This window comes from Mirounga leonina, unplaced genomic scaffold (genome assembly GCF_011800145.1).
Source record: "Mirounga leonina isolate KUSES-001 unplaced genomic scaffold, KU_Mleo_1.0 Mir_93, whole genome shotgun sequence".
Classification (NCBI taxonomy): Eukaryota; Metazoa; Chordata; class Mammalia; order Carnivora; family Phocidae; genus Mirounga; species Mirounga leonina.
The window spans coordinates 16,236,110-16,252,436 of record NW_023270854.1 but is presented as its reverse complement, the minus strand read 5'-3'; the positions used below and the strand labels follow the sequence as shown (position 1 = coordinate 16,252,436).

Genomic DNA, 16,327 nt, shown 5'->3' with positions numbered 1-16,327 from the left:
TGGCTTTCAGGGTGGATGGTAACACCTGCGCTCTTGTCCAGGATTTTTAGGAGCCGTGGAGCATGCTCTGACATGCTTTTCTTGGCAGAAGAATGTGCCGGCCGTCTGGACAACAGAGACTCCAGGGAGCCCGTGCTCTGTGCTGAACGGCATCCGGGTTCTGAGTCTCCTCTGGATCATGTCGGGGCACACCAGTCAGATGACTGCATGGCTGTCTTTGGGTGAGGAGAACCGATGAGTCCTTATGAGCAGTTGAGGAAGAGAGCTTTCCCGTGAGGGGAGTCTGTTGGGGCTGCAGCCTTCCCCAAGAGCAGCCTTCCTTCTATTTCAGAGAGATAGCCATGACCTCTCACAAGTGACTTTCCCAGGCCAGTGCCCAGCGGTCGCTTTACCTCCTCCTGGGTGTGAATCAGGCCCCTATGAACAGGTGAACAGCGATACCTGAGGATGGCATATTCCTTGTCCAAAGAGCTGGATTCCTCCTGGTAATGATGAATGAATCCAGAAACTAACGTTTCTTTCTCCTGGAAAAATAGTCAAGCGTAAATAAATATCGTGCACTGGTGTTAAATTAGGGTTTCTCGGCCTTCTGCCTGCGGCCTCACCTCCGAAGCACCCCTGGAAGGAGCCGCTCTTTGTAAGCGGGGCCAGCACGTGGGGCGGAGTTGAGGGGAGGGGCTGGCCTGGGGGGTTTGGAGAAGCCCCCCGGCGATGTGCACCAGCCCGCGGCGGAGGGGTGACGCTGCCGAGCCCCTGAGCTGCGGGCACTGGGAGGGTAGGAAGCGGCTCAAAGCCTTGGTTACGGGTCCATGGTGGGCACTATCAGGTGTCTTGGTCACCATTTCTTAAGCCCATCTACCTTGGCCTCTCAAGCTGTGGGGCTGCACGACATCCTCTTGAAGCGATGAGAGTCGAAGGCGGTTCCTCTTGCTTGTTCTGAAAACCTAAATCACAGGACTTTCTGCTGGGAAACGAAAAGACACGGTTTTCATGTTTGTTGCAGATAACGTGCTCGAGTGGAAAACCAGAGTGCCTAAAAACCCGCTGTACCTTTGTTCTCGAAGCGGCCCGTTCTATCTTGGGGTTGACACATTCTTCCTGGTCAGGTAATAGGGTGTTTTTTCCGCTGTTGTGCACGTTTGTCTGGGGACGTGCGCGTGTGTGTGATGACGTCATCGCTCCAGTGAGAAATACTGAACGGCTCACACTGATTTACTCCCTTGACCTTTGCTTCTGTCCGACTGTAGATAGCCCTGTTGTCATCAGCTCCTCTCTTCTGTATCTTCAGTTTGTTAAGTGAGGTAGGATGGCTCTCTAAAATTTTCTTTAAGATCTTATTAATTGATTCGAGACAGAAAGCGTGAGCTAGAGAGTGAGAAAGAGCATGAGCAGGGGGGAGGGGCAGAGGGAGAAGCAGGCTTCCCGCCGAGCAGGGAGCCCCATGTGGGGCTCGATCGCAGGACCCCAAGAGCATGACCTGAGCCGAAGGCAGACGCTCAATCGACTGAGCCACCCAGGCGCCCCTCCATTTTTTTTTTTTTTTTTTTACAAAAGGTGATTTTATCTGAATCAAAGTTGTTTATTTCAGTGGTTCTCAAATTCTGGCCCATGGACTGATGCAAATTTGTGATAAAGTTGCCGGTTCTCACTAGAGTGAAATGTGAACAAATCTGAAAATGGTGTGACATTTCAGAAAGCTTTCTCTATTTAAATGAACTACTAAGAGGTACATTTTCTTAATTGTGTAATACATGTCAGGCACTGTGTTAAGTGCTGCAGCATTTCCTCACTTAATCCCAACGATGTCCCCCTAACAGGGGACCACAACATCCCCATTTTCTTCCTTTTTTGTTGCTAGGGTGAAATTCACAACGTATCATAAAATTAAGCCCCCCAAGTGAACAATTCAGTGGCATTTAGTACATTTCCGGGATTGTGCAACCACCACTTCTAACTAGTTCCAAAACATGTTCAGCATCCCCAAAGGAGATCTCGTACCCATTAAGCGGAACTTCCCCACTCCCCCACCCCCCAGTTCCTAGAAATCTGCTCTCTGAATCTGTGGATTTACCTCTTCCAGGTATTTCGTATAAATGGGCCACAGAGCGTCTGGCCTTTTTGTGTCTGTTTCTTTCACTTAGCGTGATGTTTCTGAGGCTCATGCACGTTGTAGCACAATTCAGTACTTCATTCCTTTTTATGACCGAGTAAGATTCCATTGTATGGATGGACTACAAAATCTCTACTTTAAAGGTAACTGAGGGAGATAGTCCTGGCGCTGACCCGCTACCCAAACCCAGGCAGGCTGACTCTGGAGCCCGTGTTCTCTGTCACCGTGCGGACCTGCCTCTACCTCTTTGGGGTTAAATGTCTCTTCCTTCACAGAGAGATGGTGACAGTAGATGGCACTTGCTTCCATCAAATGCTAGGCATTCATCCATCATCTACTGAATTCCTGTTTGCTGGGCATCGTTCTAGGCCCTGAGGATACAACCATGGATAAAACAAAGGAGGACTTCTTGTGGTCCCAAGACTGTGTGTGTGTGTGTGTGTGTGTGTTTGTCCAGCAATAAGCCAACAAACAAGAAAAAATGTGGTAGTAATAAATACTAGGAAAGAATAGAACAGTGGTCTGTGAGAGCGAGTGGGTACCTATTTAGAGTCGTCAGAGAAGGCTTGTCTGTTGAGGGGCTGCTGTTGGATCTGAGCGGCAAGAAGGAGCCAGCCATGGAAAAATCCAGGACGGAAAAGCTTCAGGCAAACTGAGGCACTGGTGCAGATGAGCTAAGGGGAGAGAGAGAGAGAGAGAGAGAGAGCCCCGATAAAGGAGCAGAAAGAAGGCTGAAGTATAGTGAAGGTGGAGAGAGTGGGAGGAGAGGAAAGAGAGTGAGCCACGCAGGGCCAGACCACAGAGGACCTTGTAGCAAGACTCAGGAATTTGGACTTCTGTCTCCGTGGAACAGGAAGTGGTTGAATAGCTTTCATTTGAAAAGCGGTATCATCTGATATCTTATTTTATTTTTTTATTATATTTTTTAAAAAGATTTTATTTATTTATTTGACAGAGAGAGAGATAGTGAGAGCAGGAACACAAGCAGGAGGAGCAGGAGAGGGAGAAGCAGGCTGCCCCACTGAGCAGGGAGCCCGATGCTGGGCTTGATTCCGGGACCCTGACTGACTGTGGGTGGGGGGCCTGCACGGATGGCAGGGTATGGAGGGGCTGACTGTGGTTGGGGGAGCTGCACAGTGGCTGGGGATCAGGAGAGGTCCCAGTCATGAGAGGGGATCCGAGAACACGTCTACATTACATGCTGGGAACGACCAAAGAGGAGCGACATGGGGATGGATGCTCAGATTGCCGTTGGCCAGACAAGGGAGCAAGCTCTGATGAGTGCCTCCTAGTTTTTTTTCATTTTAAAGTCTATGACATGCCAAAGCGTACGAACCACTGACCCACCAGATTAGGAGAGAGCCAGCTCGCAAACAGAAGCAACAGGAGGCTGAGGATGCCCATCATGCCTGCAGCACTTACTTCCCTGAGCCGCTGTGGCTAGCCCCCTCCTTCAGGCACTTGCTCAAATGCTGCCTTCCCCCCGCACCATGCTCGTGCCCCCTGTTTAAAATGGACCCACTGGCGCTCTTAACTTCCTTTTTCCTAATTTAACTTTTCTCTTTATCTAACATACCTAGAGATGCCACTTACTTATTATTTCTGTATTTATTGCCCATGTCTCTCCCCTGGAATATAAGGCAGGACTTTCTTCTGTTTTGTGTCCTGCTGTCTGGCCAAAAACAGTGCCAAGAGTATAGTATTGCTCAATAAGTAGTGGTTGAAATGATTTCTTTCTTTCTTTCTTTCTTTTTTGGAAATGGTTTCTTAATTGTTTTAGCTCAAGCCTCTCTTGTGATAGTTTCTTGGGGGAATGCAGAGAAAGTAGGGTACAGAATGAGCTGAGACCTGGCTGCCAGGGCAGAGCTTATGCTAGGAGGTGGCCAGGGTGACTGTCGAGTGGCGAGGGTCAGAGGCTACCATCTGCAGTGATATGGGGGCCAGTAGGTACCAGACTTTCCAAGAGGGCACAGCTGGGCCTAACCAAAGCAGGCAGAGCCCAGCTGCGGGGGACCTGGACCGGCCCCTGGTGGGTGGGGAGGTCTGCCCAGGGGACAGCATTCAAAGTCCAGAACTCTGTTCCCTGCAAGAGGACTAGTAAGAACAAGGCAAAAGGAAAAAAAAAAGACACCAAATGCTGGATGGGACTGATTGGCAGAGCTCCAAACCGTGGGAGGGAAGCTGGCAAGGCCAGATCGGGATGCTGGAACCAGAGCCAAAACTCAGGCTGGAGGATTGCCACCAGGAGGGAAGAATGAAGGCCTGAAGAGCCACTGGTCATGCCTGGACTCTCGGTGAGAATCTCTGAGACAATAGGGACACCACCGGGTCAGTCCTAAGATACCCACAACACAGGCCAAGGCTATGAAATTTCAGATGTCCAAGAAAACGACAAATAGGCGCCCCTTTATAGTAAAGGCTACATATCTGACCCCAGGCTCGCTCTAGGGCCTGAGGAGTGCCAGGCCTCTTATCAGTGGTTCTCAGAGTCTAGTCCCAATGCAGTTGGACTAGCCTCATCTGGAAGGTTGTTAGAAATGCAGATTCCCAGGCCCATCCCAGGCCCACTGACTCACAGTGTCCTTGGGGTGCCGTTGCCTCCTGCTAGAGTCTGTGGACCACTGCGTGAGCCTCGGCATAAGGAGCTGAGGACGGCGGAGTGGAAGCGAGCAGCTCCTGACCCGGCCTAAGAGGCCAAGACATCTGTCTCTTTTCTCTTTATCCCTGTTTGCTTCTATTTCTCTTTGCCTATCTCAGTAACTGTTTTCTTCCCCTCCAGCATTCATTTTGTTTACTTTAGAAAGTGCACATTGGGGCACCAGGGTGGCTTGGTCGGAAGAGCAGTCGACTCTTGACCTTGGGGTCGTCGGTTCGAGCCCCACATGGGGAGTAGAAAGGACTTAAATAAATAAACTTAAAAAAGAAAAGAAAGTGCACATATTCTCTTAAATAAAATTTTCATTTGGACAATGGAAATATTACTAAGGGATGCCTAGTATCGCCTTCGTGCTAAGAGCCTACAATCTTTTATTCCATATACAATAAACCCAGGAAGTTAGAACGAATATCATGCCCATTTTTATAGCTGGGAAAGTTGATGTGCAGAGATGAAATAACTTGCCTCAGTCTCTCCCCCCCAGCTAGGAAAGTTAGAATTAGAACTGAAACATTATGTTTGTTTCGGGCCCAAAGCCTGTCTTAACCCACCGTGTCACTCATATTTTACATAGTAAAGCCAAAGACCCCTGACTATCGCTGGGGACGGTCGGGGATCCCTTTCTACCTCTCTGGCTGACTCCGCGCAACTCTACGGCAGGATTGCACTCTTCCCCCGTGGAGGCAGGTCCCTGGGTCTTCCCAGCCTCTGACAGTGACTTCTCCTGCTCAAGGCCTGTTTTCTCTGCCACCTTTCTCTTTGTCCTCCAGACCAACTGAACGGCGGGCTGGTGCATGCCCGCACACAGAGACAGACCCCGATTCATTCTTTCCTGAAATGAAGAGGAGGCCGGAATTGGAATTGGCTGTCTCACTTCCACAACTCCGCGCCTTTCTGCACGTCTCTATCAATTGTGTTCCTATTCTAGTGACTCCAACTTGCTGCGTTTCAAAAGAAAATCGTGCTGGCAGAGAACAAAGACGTTCTCTAACCCTCCCTGATCCCTTCCAACACACACACAGCCTTCTTTTGCAATAGGAAATGCATTTGTTCCTTAGGGAAACACCCACAAGGATCATTGGCATCCAGGTCAAAAGGTCAGGAAACTCCCTCCCAAACTTGCTTATCATCAGGTTAGAACTCAGAGACGTAGCCTGTTTCTTTAGCTGAGCATTCCGGGTAACACATTTGTCATCAGGATATGTTGGTGGAGAATCTTGGGCAACCCACTGAGTCCTTGCGCTTCGGTATCCCTATTAGGTAAGCAGGGATAGTAACATCTTCCCTTTTACCAATCACTTGCTCAACAAACATTTATTGCAAAGGAGTTTGGTATTGCTCTAGAAGCTAAAGCAACACCGTCAGCGAGAGTACTTTGAAAACGAGGTGGTACCATAAAAGCGGAAGGCTTTGGATGTTATTATTTCAAAAGGCTAATGTGGTAGCTCATAAAGTTGTTCACCAACTATTTCTGGCTCTCTTCCCTCCAGGCCCTTGGTAAGAGTCTACTTCCTGGCCCTGTGGCAGTTGGGTGGGAACTAGGTCTGGCCAGTGAGGGGTACCTGGTGTTGCCAGTATGCTAAGAGCTTTAAACATGTCACTTCTGGGCTAGAGCATTTCACTGGTGGTCTGAAGCCCTCCAGCACGCTTTGTTCTCTGCCAGGATTGCTGGTGCTCTTTCAGAGAGGGGCTGCAGCCTCAGCCTGGGTCTCCTGGTGGGGAAGATGCTGAGCTCGAGGTGACTGGCCGTGGGCACGCAGCATAAGCAAGAAAGAAAACTATTATTGCTTTGGTGTTGGAGATAATCTTGTTCCTACAGTATCACTTACTGTACCCTGATAGAGACAACCACGTTAATCATCGGATGAAGTGTATCATGGATCAGTAATTCCTGTGACTCATCCTCTCTCTCTCTCAGTGGCTGGTTAAGTGCAAGGTCGTTTTTAAAGATACATCAGAATTCAGACAAAGGAACAACCCTCAGAGTCATACTCAGATACGTCCTCAGCCGCCTTACAAGGTAGGTCTGTTCGTCTCATCTCTTAATTCATTATTGCTGTGTAATCATTTATTACTCTTTTGAAATAATTTTCAAAGAAAAATAAACCGAGACATGGTTTTCTTCATAAAGTTGATTTTTGCTGGCTTAATGGCTTTTGCCAGTAGAAGATACCAATTTTTGTGACAATTATCCTAATAGAATTTGAACTATATTAAACCAGCAAAAACATCCTTATTCCTCAGCTGATGGGCAGCAGATTTCAAGAAATGTACTGTCAGGTTTCCCTGGAATGTGTATCCAATGGGAGAAGGTGCAGGGCTTCTATAAATTGGTAGTAATTGGGTCCTGTAACTCAGAGTACTAAGGGTAATGATAAAAATAAAATAAGATATAACAAGGAGAGGGGCAGGTGATGCTTGAGACAATGGTGCTTCTGCTCAGAGGGAGGCGGGGAGGACATGGTCCTTGTTATGAACGTGTGGATGGTTGGGGCAGAAGGGGATACGGTTCTGGGATGGAGTATGGGGTCAGTGGGAGCGCAGACAGGTTGTGAGGCAATGAGACCCACACTCTGCTTAGGCTGAAGAGGAAATTTCAACTCACGTAGCCCAACGTTCCTTTTGGACCTTCTCTAAACCATGGCTTGTTGCTGGCTGAGCTGGAGCCAGCTCTCATTGCTTAGGGCCCATGCCTCTCTTGTCACACTTTGTTATCATGGAACAGGAAGGAGGGTCTTGACACAGTCTTCTGGGCTAGTAAAATGGAGTGCGTAAGATCTGACTGTAGTTGGTCTGCCTGGGCTTGCATTCTGTCTCAATCCTCTGCCAGCTGTGTGACCCCGAGGAGGTGTCTCAACCTTTCTGCGTTTGAGTTTTCTCATCTCAGAAATGGGAAGAATAGTGGCACTCACGCCACTGGACTCTTGTGAGGATGAAACGAGAGAACATGTGCTAAGAGTAGAAACGTGTGTGACACGTAGTAAGCTCAAGCTGCCATTATTAACTGTTGTTGCTGCTTACACCTTGTAACTTTTCCGGTAAACAGGTTAAGAATGAGTCTGAGCCAGGAAATAGACCTCTACTGATGTCTTTTCACCATGACCTTTGTGGTTTCTTCCAAACACTATTAAATCTAGCCCTTGTCCTGCCCGCTTGACAGAGTGCTTATTTCTTCAATATCTTCTGGGTAACTTGGCACTGGGGTTAGCCTATTCTACCCTGTGGTCTTCTGTAGAGGGACTGGTGTTAATGAGAGATGCTGATGGGTTGTTAGGGGGTGGGGCGTGGGATCCCCTGGCTTGGTGGGTTCTGCCTGGGAAACCTGCTTCAGAAGAAAAGTCCTAGAGTGGGGGACTGAAGAGCGGGAAGTGTTTTAGCGGGAAGATAAAGCAGTAGTGGGGGCAGGAAGAGTGTGTGTGTGTGTGTATGTGTGTGTGTGTCTTTATGGGGCAAGATGGCTGCGAGGATCCCATGAGTAAATTATTGCAATATCTGGGCAGGACAGCAGATTTGGGCTGGTGATTGGCATTGGGAATGGAGAGAGGGCAAATCAAGCACACTCAAATTTTCCAGCCTCAACGACATGGTGGATGGTGGTAATGTTCTTGAGATAGGGAGCTCTGGGAAAGTGGCAGATTGAAGCCAGGAAGAGAGAGTCTAAAGTGGGACAAAACTTTGTTGAAAAATCAGAGGAAGCATCACCAATCGAGTTTGAACTCACTCTCTAAGGTAAACCCAGTGAGAAAGCAGCCATACTCCTAGCCAATTTGATGTTCTCATTCTTGTTGGCAAAACCCACTGTTATTACTCAATTATAATCGATTGCTTGCCTCCTTACTTCCAAGAGGACTGGAAGTAAGATCATTTGTTCACTCACTCTTCTGTATTTGTTGAGGGCCCCCTGTGTGCCAAACACTGTTGTAAGCTCTGGGGACTCAGCACTTAATAACCATGCAAATGCCTTCTGGCCTGGGGGTTATGTTCTAGTGAATAGAGATAGACAATCAACAAATAAATATGCAACATTAAGCTGCAACATGCAAATACGTTTCTAACAGGTCAGTGATGGTAAGTGTCACAAAGTGTTAATTGGAAGACTGAGGCACCATGCGGTCTTCCTCTGGAAGGGTAGTCAGGGGAGATGACATTTGTCAAAGGAAATAAAAGAAGGTTCTAAGCAAAGAGAATGCTGTGAGGGAAGAATGGCCTACGTGGGGAGTGGGTGCAGAGAAGGGGACACTGTTGGTGTGTTTGGAAGACCGCAGAGAGCCTGCTGGAGTGGAGGGAGTGGTTAACTTGGAGAACAGAAGGGAGTGAGTTCAGAGAGGTGGGCCTGGAGCTCCATGGCCCCGGGGCATACAGGACCTGTTAGCGGCCCTAAGGACTTTCTATTTTATTTGGAGACCAGAGGCTTTGGGGGATTCCCGGAGGGGAGTGGCACGGTCAGATTTACATTTTCCAAGAATCACTCTGAGAATAGACAGCAAGAGGACAAGGGCAAGAGTTGGGCGACAGCTGGGAGCTATCATGGCTTTAAGAAAATGCAAAAACCCAGCTTCCAAGGGTCAATCAGAACAAAGATTACATAATGAGAAACAAGGGGAGTAGATGTTCCAGACCCTTAAAACTGTGATTATTCCAACCAGGAGCCACATTTTAAAAATCAAGAGAGTTTTTTAATAGGTAAAAAAATTCCTGGTAAAAATGTCTAACTGTAAAACTAATGATGTAATGTATGGTGATTAACGTAACATAATAAAAAAATGTCTAACTGTAACAGAAGGCTATATACTAAAAGTAAGGGTACCCATTCCAGTCTCACTCCCCACAGGACACCTTTGATAACAGTTTCTTGTGAATTCTTGCAGATACTTTCCGTGTATTTCTATGCATTAGGGTTTTTTTTCCCTCATGAATAGGTTTATACTATATGCCGCACTATTTTGCGTGTAGCTTTTTTGCACTTAATGATTAATGTTGGCATTAATCTCTGCATGAAAGGACTTCACTGACTTCAAAGGTTGCCTGGGATGGTGATGTGTGGGTGGACTGTTAGGAGTTTAACCTGTCCCCATTAATGGGCATGGTGGTAATTCCAAGTTTTTGCTATCTTAGACAATAATACAGTGTCTCTACATTTTTGTGCACTGTTGTGAACATGTTTGTGGGTAAATTCCTACAAGTAGAATTGGTAGTTTGGTGCATCTAACATTTTGATGGACGTTTTCCGATTTACCTTCCCGCCCACCAGGTATGAGAATGCCTGCTTCTCACGCCTCTTACAACAGCCGAAGTTGTGCTTTTTAATCTTTGAAAACCTTGACTTTAAATCTTCCAGAAGCTTGGAAAAAAATGAAGAGCATTTACATTTACCTGATGCTTTCGATGTTTCCCACTGTTTTCTTACTGATCTCATCTGGTTCTCAAAAAATCTCAGGAGGCAGGAATCATGAGCCTCCTTAAAATAAGGAGTTCTTATTCCCCCTTTTCCATAGAAGAGGGAAGAGGGAAGTTATATGATGTTCTCAGTATGAAAATTTAGATAAAACCAGAACGCCCATTTCTGTAGCTTTGCTCCTCAAGGTGAGACCCACCCCAGCAGCCCCTGCCTCGCCCCCGCAGGCCCCAACTCAGAGGCTGCGCTGGGGAGGACGATGCCCGGACCCTGCTCCCTTCTGAGGGCATCTGACCTGAACTGTAGTTCTGAGGGGAGCAGGGGGTTGACGTACTCTCCCCGGGGAGGTGACAGATGGTAGGAAGGGAGGCTTGGGAGGCCTGTGGGAGCAGCTGCAGGGCAGCCTGGTCAGATGGCTAATGTGGCAGGGCCCAGGCCTGGGGAGGGCTCCATGGCTGTTGTCTGAGCTGATCGGGGGAGACACGTCTCGGCACCGTCGGCAGCCCTTTCTGACTGTGATCTGCAAGTCCCACCTGCTCCCTGCATGCCCACAGCCCTCCAGCCTACCGGACACATGCTAGGAAGGATGCTATCATCGTGGGGAGGACGGGAGGCCAACAGGCCCGGGGCCCGTGCAGACCAGAGGCTGGGTGCTGCCCCTGCCCACCCCGGAGTCCTACCCTTCCCATCTGTCACAGCCCACCCCGCACCCTGGTGCCCCCACTGAAATGTTCGGAGACACTGCTGGGCCATGTGCTCTGCTCTGAATTTCTAAATGTGTTCTTTTAAAAGATGGCTGGGGTCCTAGCTCACCCAGAATCCATGCCAGGACCGTGTCCCTCTCCCCGCTACAACCTCACTTCTAAACTCGAGGCCAGTGAGGTCCCATAGGTAGCCACCCGACAGGTGGCCCTCGGACGTGTGGGCGAGTAGTAAATGTACACACCGGATTCGAAAGATGTAGTCAAAGAAGAAAGGATGTTAATCAGCTCACTAACTTTTGAGATTGATTACCTATTGAAATAATATTTTGGGGGCGCCTGGGTGGCTCAGTTGGTTAAGCGACTGCCTTCAGCTCAGGTCATGATCCCAGGGTCCTGGGATCGAGTCCCGCATTGGGCTCCCTGCTCGGCGGGGAGCCTGCTTCTCCCTCTCTCACTCCCCCTGCTTGTGTTCCCTCTCTCGCTGTGTCTCTCTCTGTCAAATAAATAAATAAAATCTTTAAAAAAAAAAAAGATTATGAAATAATCTTTTGGATACATTGAGCTCTATAAGGTACAGTATTAAAATTCACTGTAGCTGTTTCTTTTTTTTTTTTTTACGATTTTATTTATTTGTTGGACAGACAGAGAGCGAGCACAAGCAGGGGGAGCGGCAGGCAGAGGGAGAAGCAGGCTTCCCGCCGAGCAGGGAGCCCCGTGTGGGACTCGCTCCCAGGGTGACAAACGGCGGCTAGAATGTGTACCCTAGGTGGCAGATGTGGCTCCAGTTCTGTTTCTAAAGGACACCTGTGCCTTTTTTCCCATCATCTTTGTAGCTACTTCAGGTCCTGCTCGGGACGAGGTAGGATATGAAGGGAGGGAGGGAGAAATGAAGAACAGGAACCGATGTCTGATCTCAGCACCGCGGTAATGGCTGGGCCACCTCGGACGAATCGCCCACACTTAGAGCTCTCATTTCCCCACCAGTAAAATGCACGTAGTATTTCCCTGAAGGAGTGTTCCGAGGGTTAGAAGTATCTGAGAAGCTCCTAGCACAGTGGCCAACATGCTCCACTTGCTCAATGACTAATACTATTTTTGCATCCACAGCACTGGGGCTGGCTCAGGGCTGGGGGCTCATGATGTTTGACCCAGGAATGTGGGAGTGTTTGCGGTGTGGCCGGGAGCTGGTCGCCCACCCGGTACAATCTGGTTTGCAGCATCTCTCGCTCACTCGCCCAGGGGACCAGGGGACCGAACGGAACCCCTGTGGAGAGTGACCTTCTCTCCCCCGGCTCTCCCTGCCAGGCTGCAGCCTCTCCACCTGTATTCCGTGTGCCTGTTGGTTGGCTTGTTCTCTCTTGTTCCCTGGGGACCTGTCTGGGACGTGCCCAAGTTCCACCTGGATAACTGCCGGCAGGCGTGGTGGACAAATCTGCTGTTGGTCAATAATTTCCTGTCGGTCCGAAACACGGTGAGTCCCCTGTTAGGGGCTAGCGACAGGCAGGCGGGCAGGGGCAAACGCTGGGTCTCCCTTCACGTGGTTTGGTGAACTTTCCAAGGGCCAACCCGAGTCCAGTGCCCTTTCTTCTGGCATATTCTGTGGAGTAACAGCGAAGCCATAGTAAGGTGGGCTGCGGGCAGGGAGCCTAGCCCCTTAGGATGGGTGAGCGTTACCAAACCAGTCCTGGCAGGGAGGGTTGCTGTGACAGGCGGAGGGGGGGAGTAGTGGGCATTGCCCACCGACCATCGAGGTGCCTGTCCCGGATGCAGCCGGCCTTGCCCCGTCGGGTTCCTGTTCCAGCCCGTGTCACCCCATGGAGAAAGGACACTTTCTTCCCCTGTAATTGGGATGGAACACTGCACTGCACCTTCGCCGTAATGAATTCTTTTCCATTTCAAGCCACAGCCTCTGTATATGTGGGTGGGGGCTTCCCCAAAGCCCTCCTCTCCTCATAATGACGTTGGAGTAAACGCAAGTGAAATTGCTGTAATTAAATCATGTCACTGACGTTTGCACATGCCTGGAAAGCAAGGCTGACAAGAGAATCGCTAGAGCGTGACTCATCTCTGTGCGTAACTACTTACCAACGGGGTGGCTGCCCTCCGTCAGCCAGTGCCTGGCAGCTCGGACAGGGTGTCCGTCCCAGCCTAACCGCCTTCAGAGGGGCCCATGTCTGGGACAGGGCCCATGGAGGACAGGCCGGCCCGTTCGCCCAGATGCAGACTGGCTGGGGCCGTGCGTGGGCAGCGGGGACAAGGACACGAGCCAGCCCCTCCTGGAGGCAAAGCCCGCCTCAGGTCCCTGAAAGCAGAAGTGTGAGACCTGTCAGGCCTTGAGTCCTCACAGATTTGCCCATCCTGGGAACTTCTTTCTAGCGGGGACAAGGAAAGATGTCACTTGCCCTGGATAAGTCTGGTGGGGGATTGGAGGGAACAAGGAGCCTTTTATCTCTGAAGCCCTGGAGAGAATTGCCCCAGGAATCTCCTCACATTGAAGAAGAAATACAGGTAACTGCCTCCCTCCACACAAAGGCGGACAGCCTCTGCAGCGAGGTGGCTTGGGCCAGAGGACCGCCTGTCAGGCTCTCGTGGGAACTCTGGGCCTTCCCAGAAAAGCTCGTCTGGAGCCGGGCCTCCATGCTAAGTGAGCACACTCCTCCCCTGGAGGCTGGGAGGGCCGGCAAGGCAGGGAAGAGGGCACAACATGGACTCTGACGGCACCAAAACCATGGTTGTTCCTTACATCTGGGTCATGGGATGGCATTGAGCTCCCACGAGGGTGCTGGGAGCTTAGCTCTTACTGCTTTTTTTCAACAAGCGAGAACACTTGCCCGCATTTCCATTTTGTAAGCTGGCAATAATAATCCCCACCATCCAGGCTTGTTCCCGGATTAAATGAGATGGGGTACCTGAAATACCTGGAACTCAGAATTCCTTTCTCTTCCCATGGAAATCCACCACCTGCCCCCCTCCCCCCACCCCCGCAGCTGCCCAGTGAATTCCTCCTCCAGCTCCAGAAAGGTGAGACAATGTGGGGTGCCCCATGAGCGAGGGAAAGGGGTCACCTCTGCTCCTCTCGTTTCAGTGTAATGGCTGGACGTGGTACCTCGCCAACGACTTTCAGTTCCATCTCACCACGCCGGCGATCGTCCTCATCCACGGAAAGTGAGTTTCCCTGGGACAGGTGTGGTCTCCCCGTGGGGTGTCTCCCACGGAACTCTCAGCGAGTCCTACAGTTCTGGGCACAGCAACCTTTACAGTTTAGGAAACAAACTTTTCAGAACAGTCTGGACACCACATCCTCCACTATTTACCTTCCTCCGCATCCTCCTCTGATCTTTGTCCTACTCGAATCCCACTGTGTTTTTGCAGAGTTGCAATCCGTGTGTATTAATATCCTGTCTCAGCTTTTTCCACTTAACGGTCTTTGTAAACATTGCCACATAGCGACACGATCTGCATACTTGTCAGTTTTCAGAGTAATAAACCATTTCTGTGGTTGGCCATCTAGGTTAGGTCCAGTTTGTCATGACTCCAAATGACCCCTCGATGACTGTCTTTGAACGTACTACATTTCCACCCTTCTTCATTTCCGTGGGGCCCTATTTCAAGGTGGAATTACTAGGTCAGAGGGTAGGCACAATTTGGGGGTGCTTGTTACATAGTGTGTGATTATTCTCCAGAAAGAGGGAGGTAATTTACAGTGCCCCAAGCAATGCATCAGTGTACCTGTTCCCCACATCGGATATTTATTACCTTAATTTTTGTTAGTTCTAGAAAAGCTTAAGGCCTCAATAATTCATGAGGAGACTTATAGCTTGGGGATTATCCATGCCATATTTTATTTTTTTATATAATTTTTTAAAGATTTTATTTATTTATTTAAGAGAGAGAGTGAGAGAGAGAGAGAGCACAAGCAGGGGGAGTGGCAGGCAGAGGGAGAGGGAGAAGTAGACTCCCCGCTGAGCAGGGAGCCTGATGTGGGACTCGATTCCGGGACCCTGGGATCATGACCTGAGTTGAAACCAGACGCTTAACTGACTGAGCCACCCAGGCGCCCCTCCATGCCATATTTTAAAAGATGTTTCTTTTTTTGTTAAAATACACGTTCTATTTAAGAAACATTGGAAGGTAATAGGGTGAAGAGAGGGGAAAACCATCACCCTCAACCCATCCCTCGCTCAAGGAGAAGTGAATTCCATGTTAATATCTTCGTGTTTATTTTTCCAATCTTTTTTTCTGCATAGCTTTTTATATATGAAAGGATTCTGTATCTACACATTAGTATCTTTCTTCTAATAGTTTTATGACATAAGCAATTTCTTATATTATTTTACTTTTAAGTAAATATAATTTTAATGTGTGCATCATATTCCATTCCATGAATGAACTCTAGTTTACTTATACCTTCCCCTATTGTTAAACACTTGGATTATTTCTGATTTTATGCTTTTATAAATAACAGTCTGATCAATATTTTCATGGTAACCATTTTTCTCCAACTCTGATATTTCTTTAGAATGCATATCTTAAAGGGGAATTACTAGGTCAGAGAGCATGAATGTGTTCTAGGCTCTTGAAACATAATGACAAATTGCTTTCCTTAAAGGTCTATCAATATTCAGTCCTCTGGCCATCTAATTGCACTGTTGCCAACATGGAATGTTAATAATAAAACAAAACAGGGGTGCCTGGGTGGCTCAGATGGTTAACCGTCTGCCTTCGGCTCAGGTCATGATCCCAGGGTCCTGGGATCGAGTCCTGCATCGGGCTCACTGCTAGGCGGGGAGCCTGCTTCTCCCTCTGCCTCTGCCTCTCTCTCTCTGACTCTCATGAATAAATAAAACATTTAAAAAAATAATAATAAAACAAAACAAAATACAAACCTTGTTATTTTGATATGTAAGAAAACATTCATTTTTCACATCTAACTTGCAAGTCTTCAATTACTAGGGGTGCAGCTGAGTTCCAAATATGTGTTGACCAGCTCTGCATCATGGTTTCCTGTTAATGCTTTCTGTAGGACAGACCTTTAAACCACAGGCTGACCCAGGATGTTGCCCATTCCAGCTACATGTGAACATTCATGCATCCTGGGCAAGGGAAATGCATTCTAATTTTTTTAAGATTTATTTATTTATTTAAGAGTTTATTTATTTATCATTTGACAGATTGAGAGAGACAGAGAGAGCACAAGCAGGGGGAGCAGCAGAGGGAGAAGGAGAAGCAGGCTCCCGGCTGAGCAGGGAGCCCGATGCGGGGCTCGATCCCAGGACCCTGGGATCATGACCTGAGCTGAAGGCAGACGCTTAAAGACTGAGCCACCCAGGCACCCCAAGAGTTATTTATTTTAGAGAGAGAGAGAGAGAATCCTAATTTTAACTTAATTAAGAATTAAGCACCTAAAAAAAAAAGGAAAATCTGCTTTTTCACATATCTTAAATACACCCTGCTTTCTAACT

General features: G+C 48.5%; 1 protein-coding gene across 1 annotated transcript in view; it reads left to right on the top strand.

Annotated features, from left to right (window-relative positions):
* Window positions 1-16,327, top strand: part of LOC118004723 (O-acyltransferase like protein) — a 46,343-nt gene that overhangs the window by 17,413 nt on the left and 12,603 nt on the right. Inside the window, exons 6-10 of the mRNA XM_034996272.1 lie at window positions 42-221; window positions 1,004-1,106; window positions 6,685-6,786; window positions 12,171-12,336; window positions 13,951-14,030. Coding sequence (XP_034852163.1) covers window positions 42-221; window positions 1,004-1,106; window positions 6,685-6,786; window positions 12,171-12,336; window positions 13,951-14,030 — 631 coding nt within the window. The remainder of the gene's footprint in view (window positions 1-41; window positions 222-1,003; window positions 1,107-6,684; window positions 6,787-12,170; window positions 12,337-13,950; window positions 14,031-16,327) is intronic.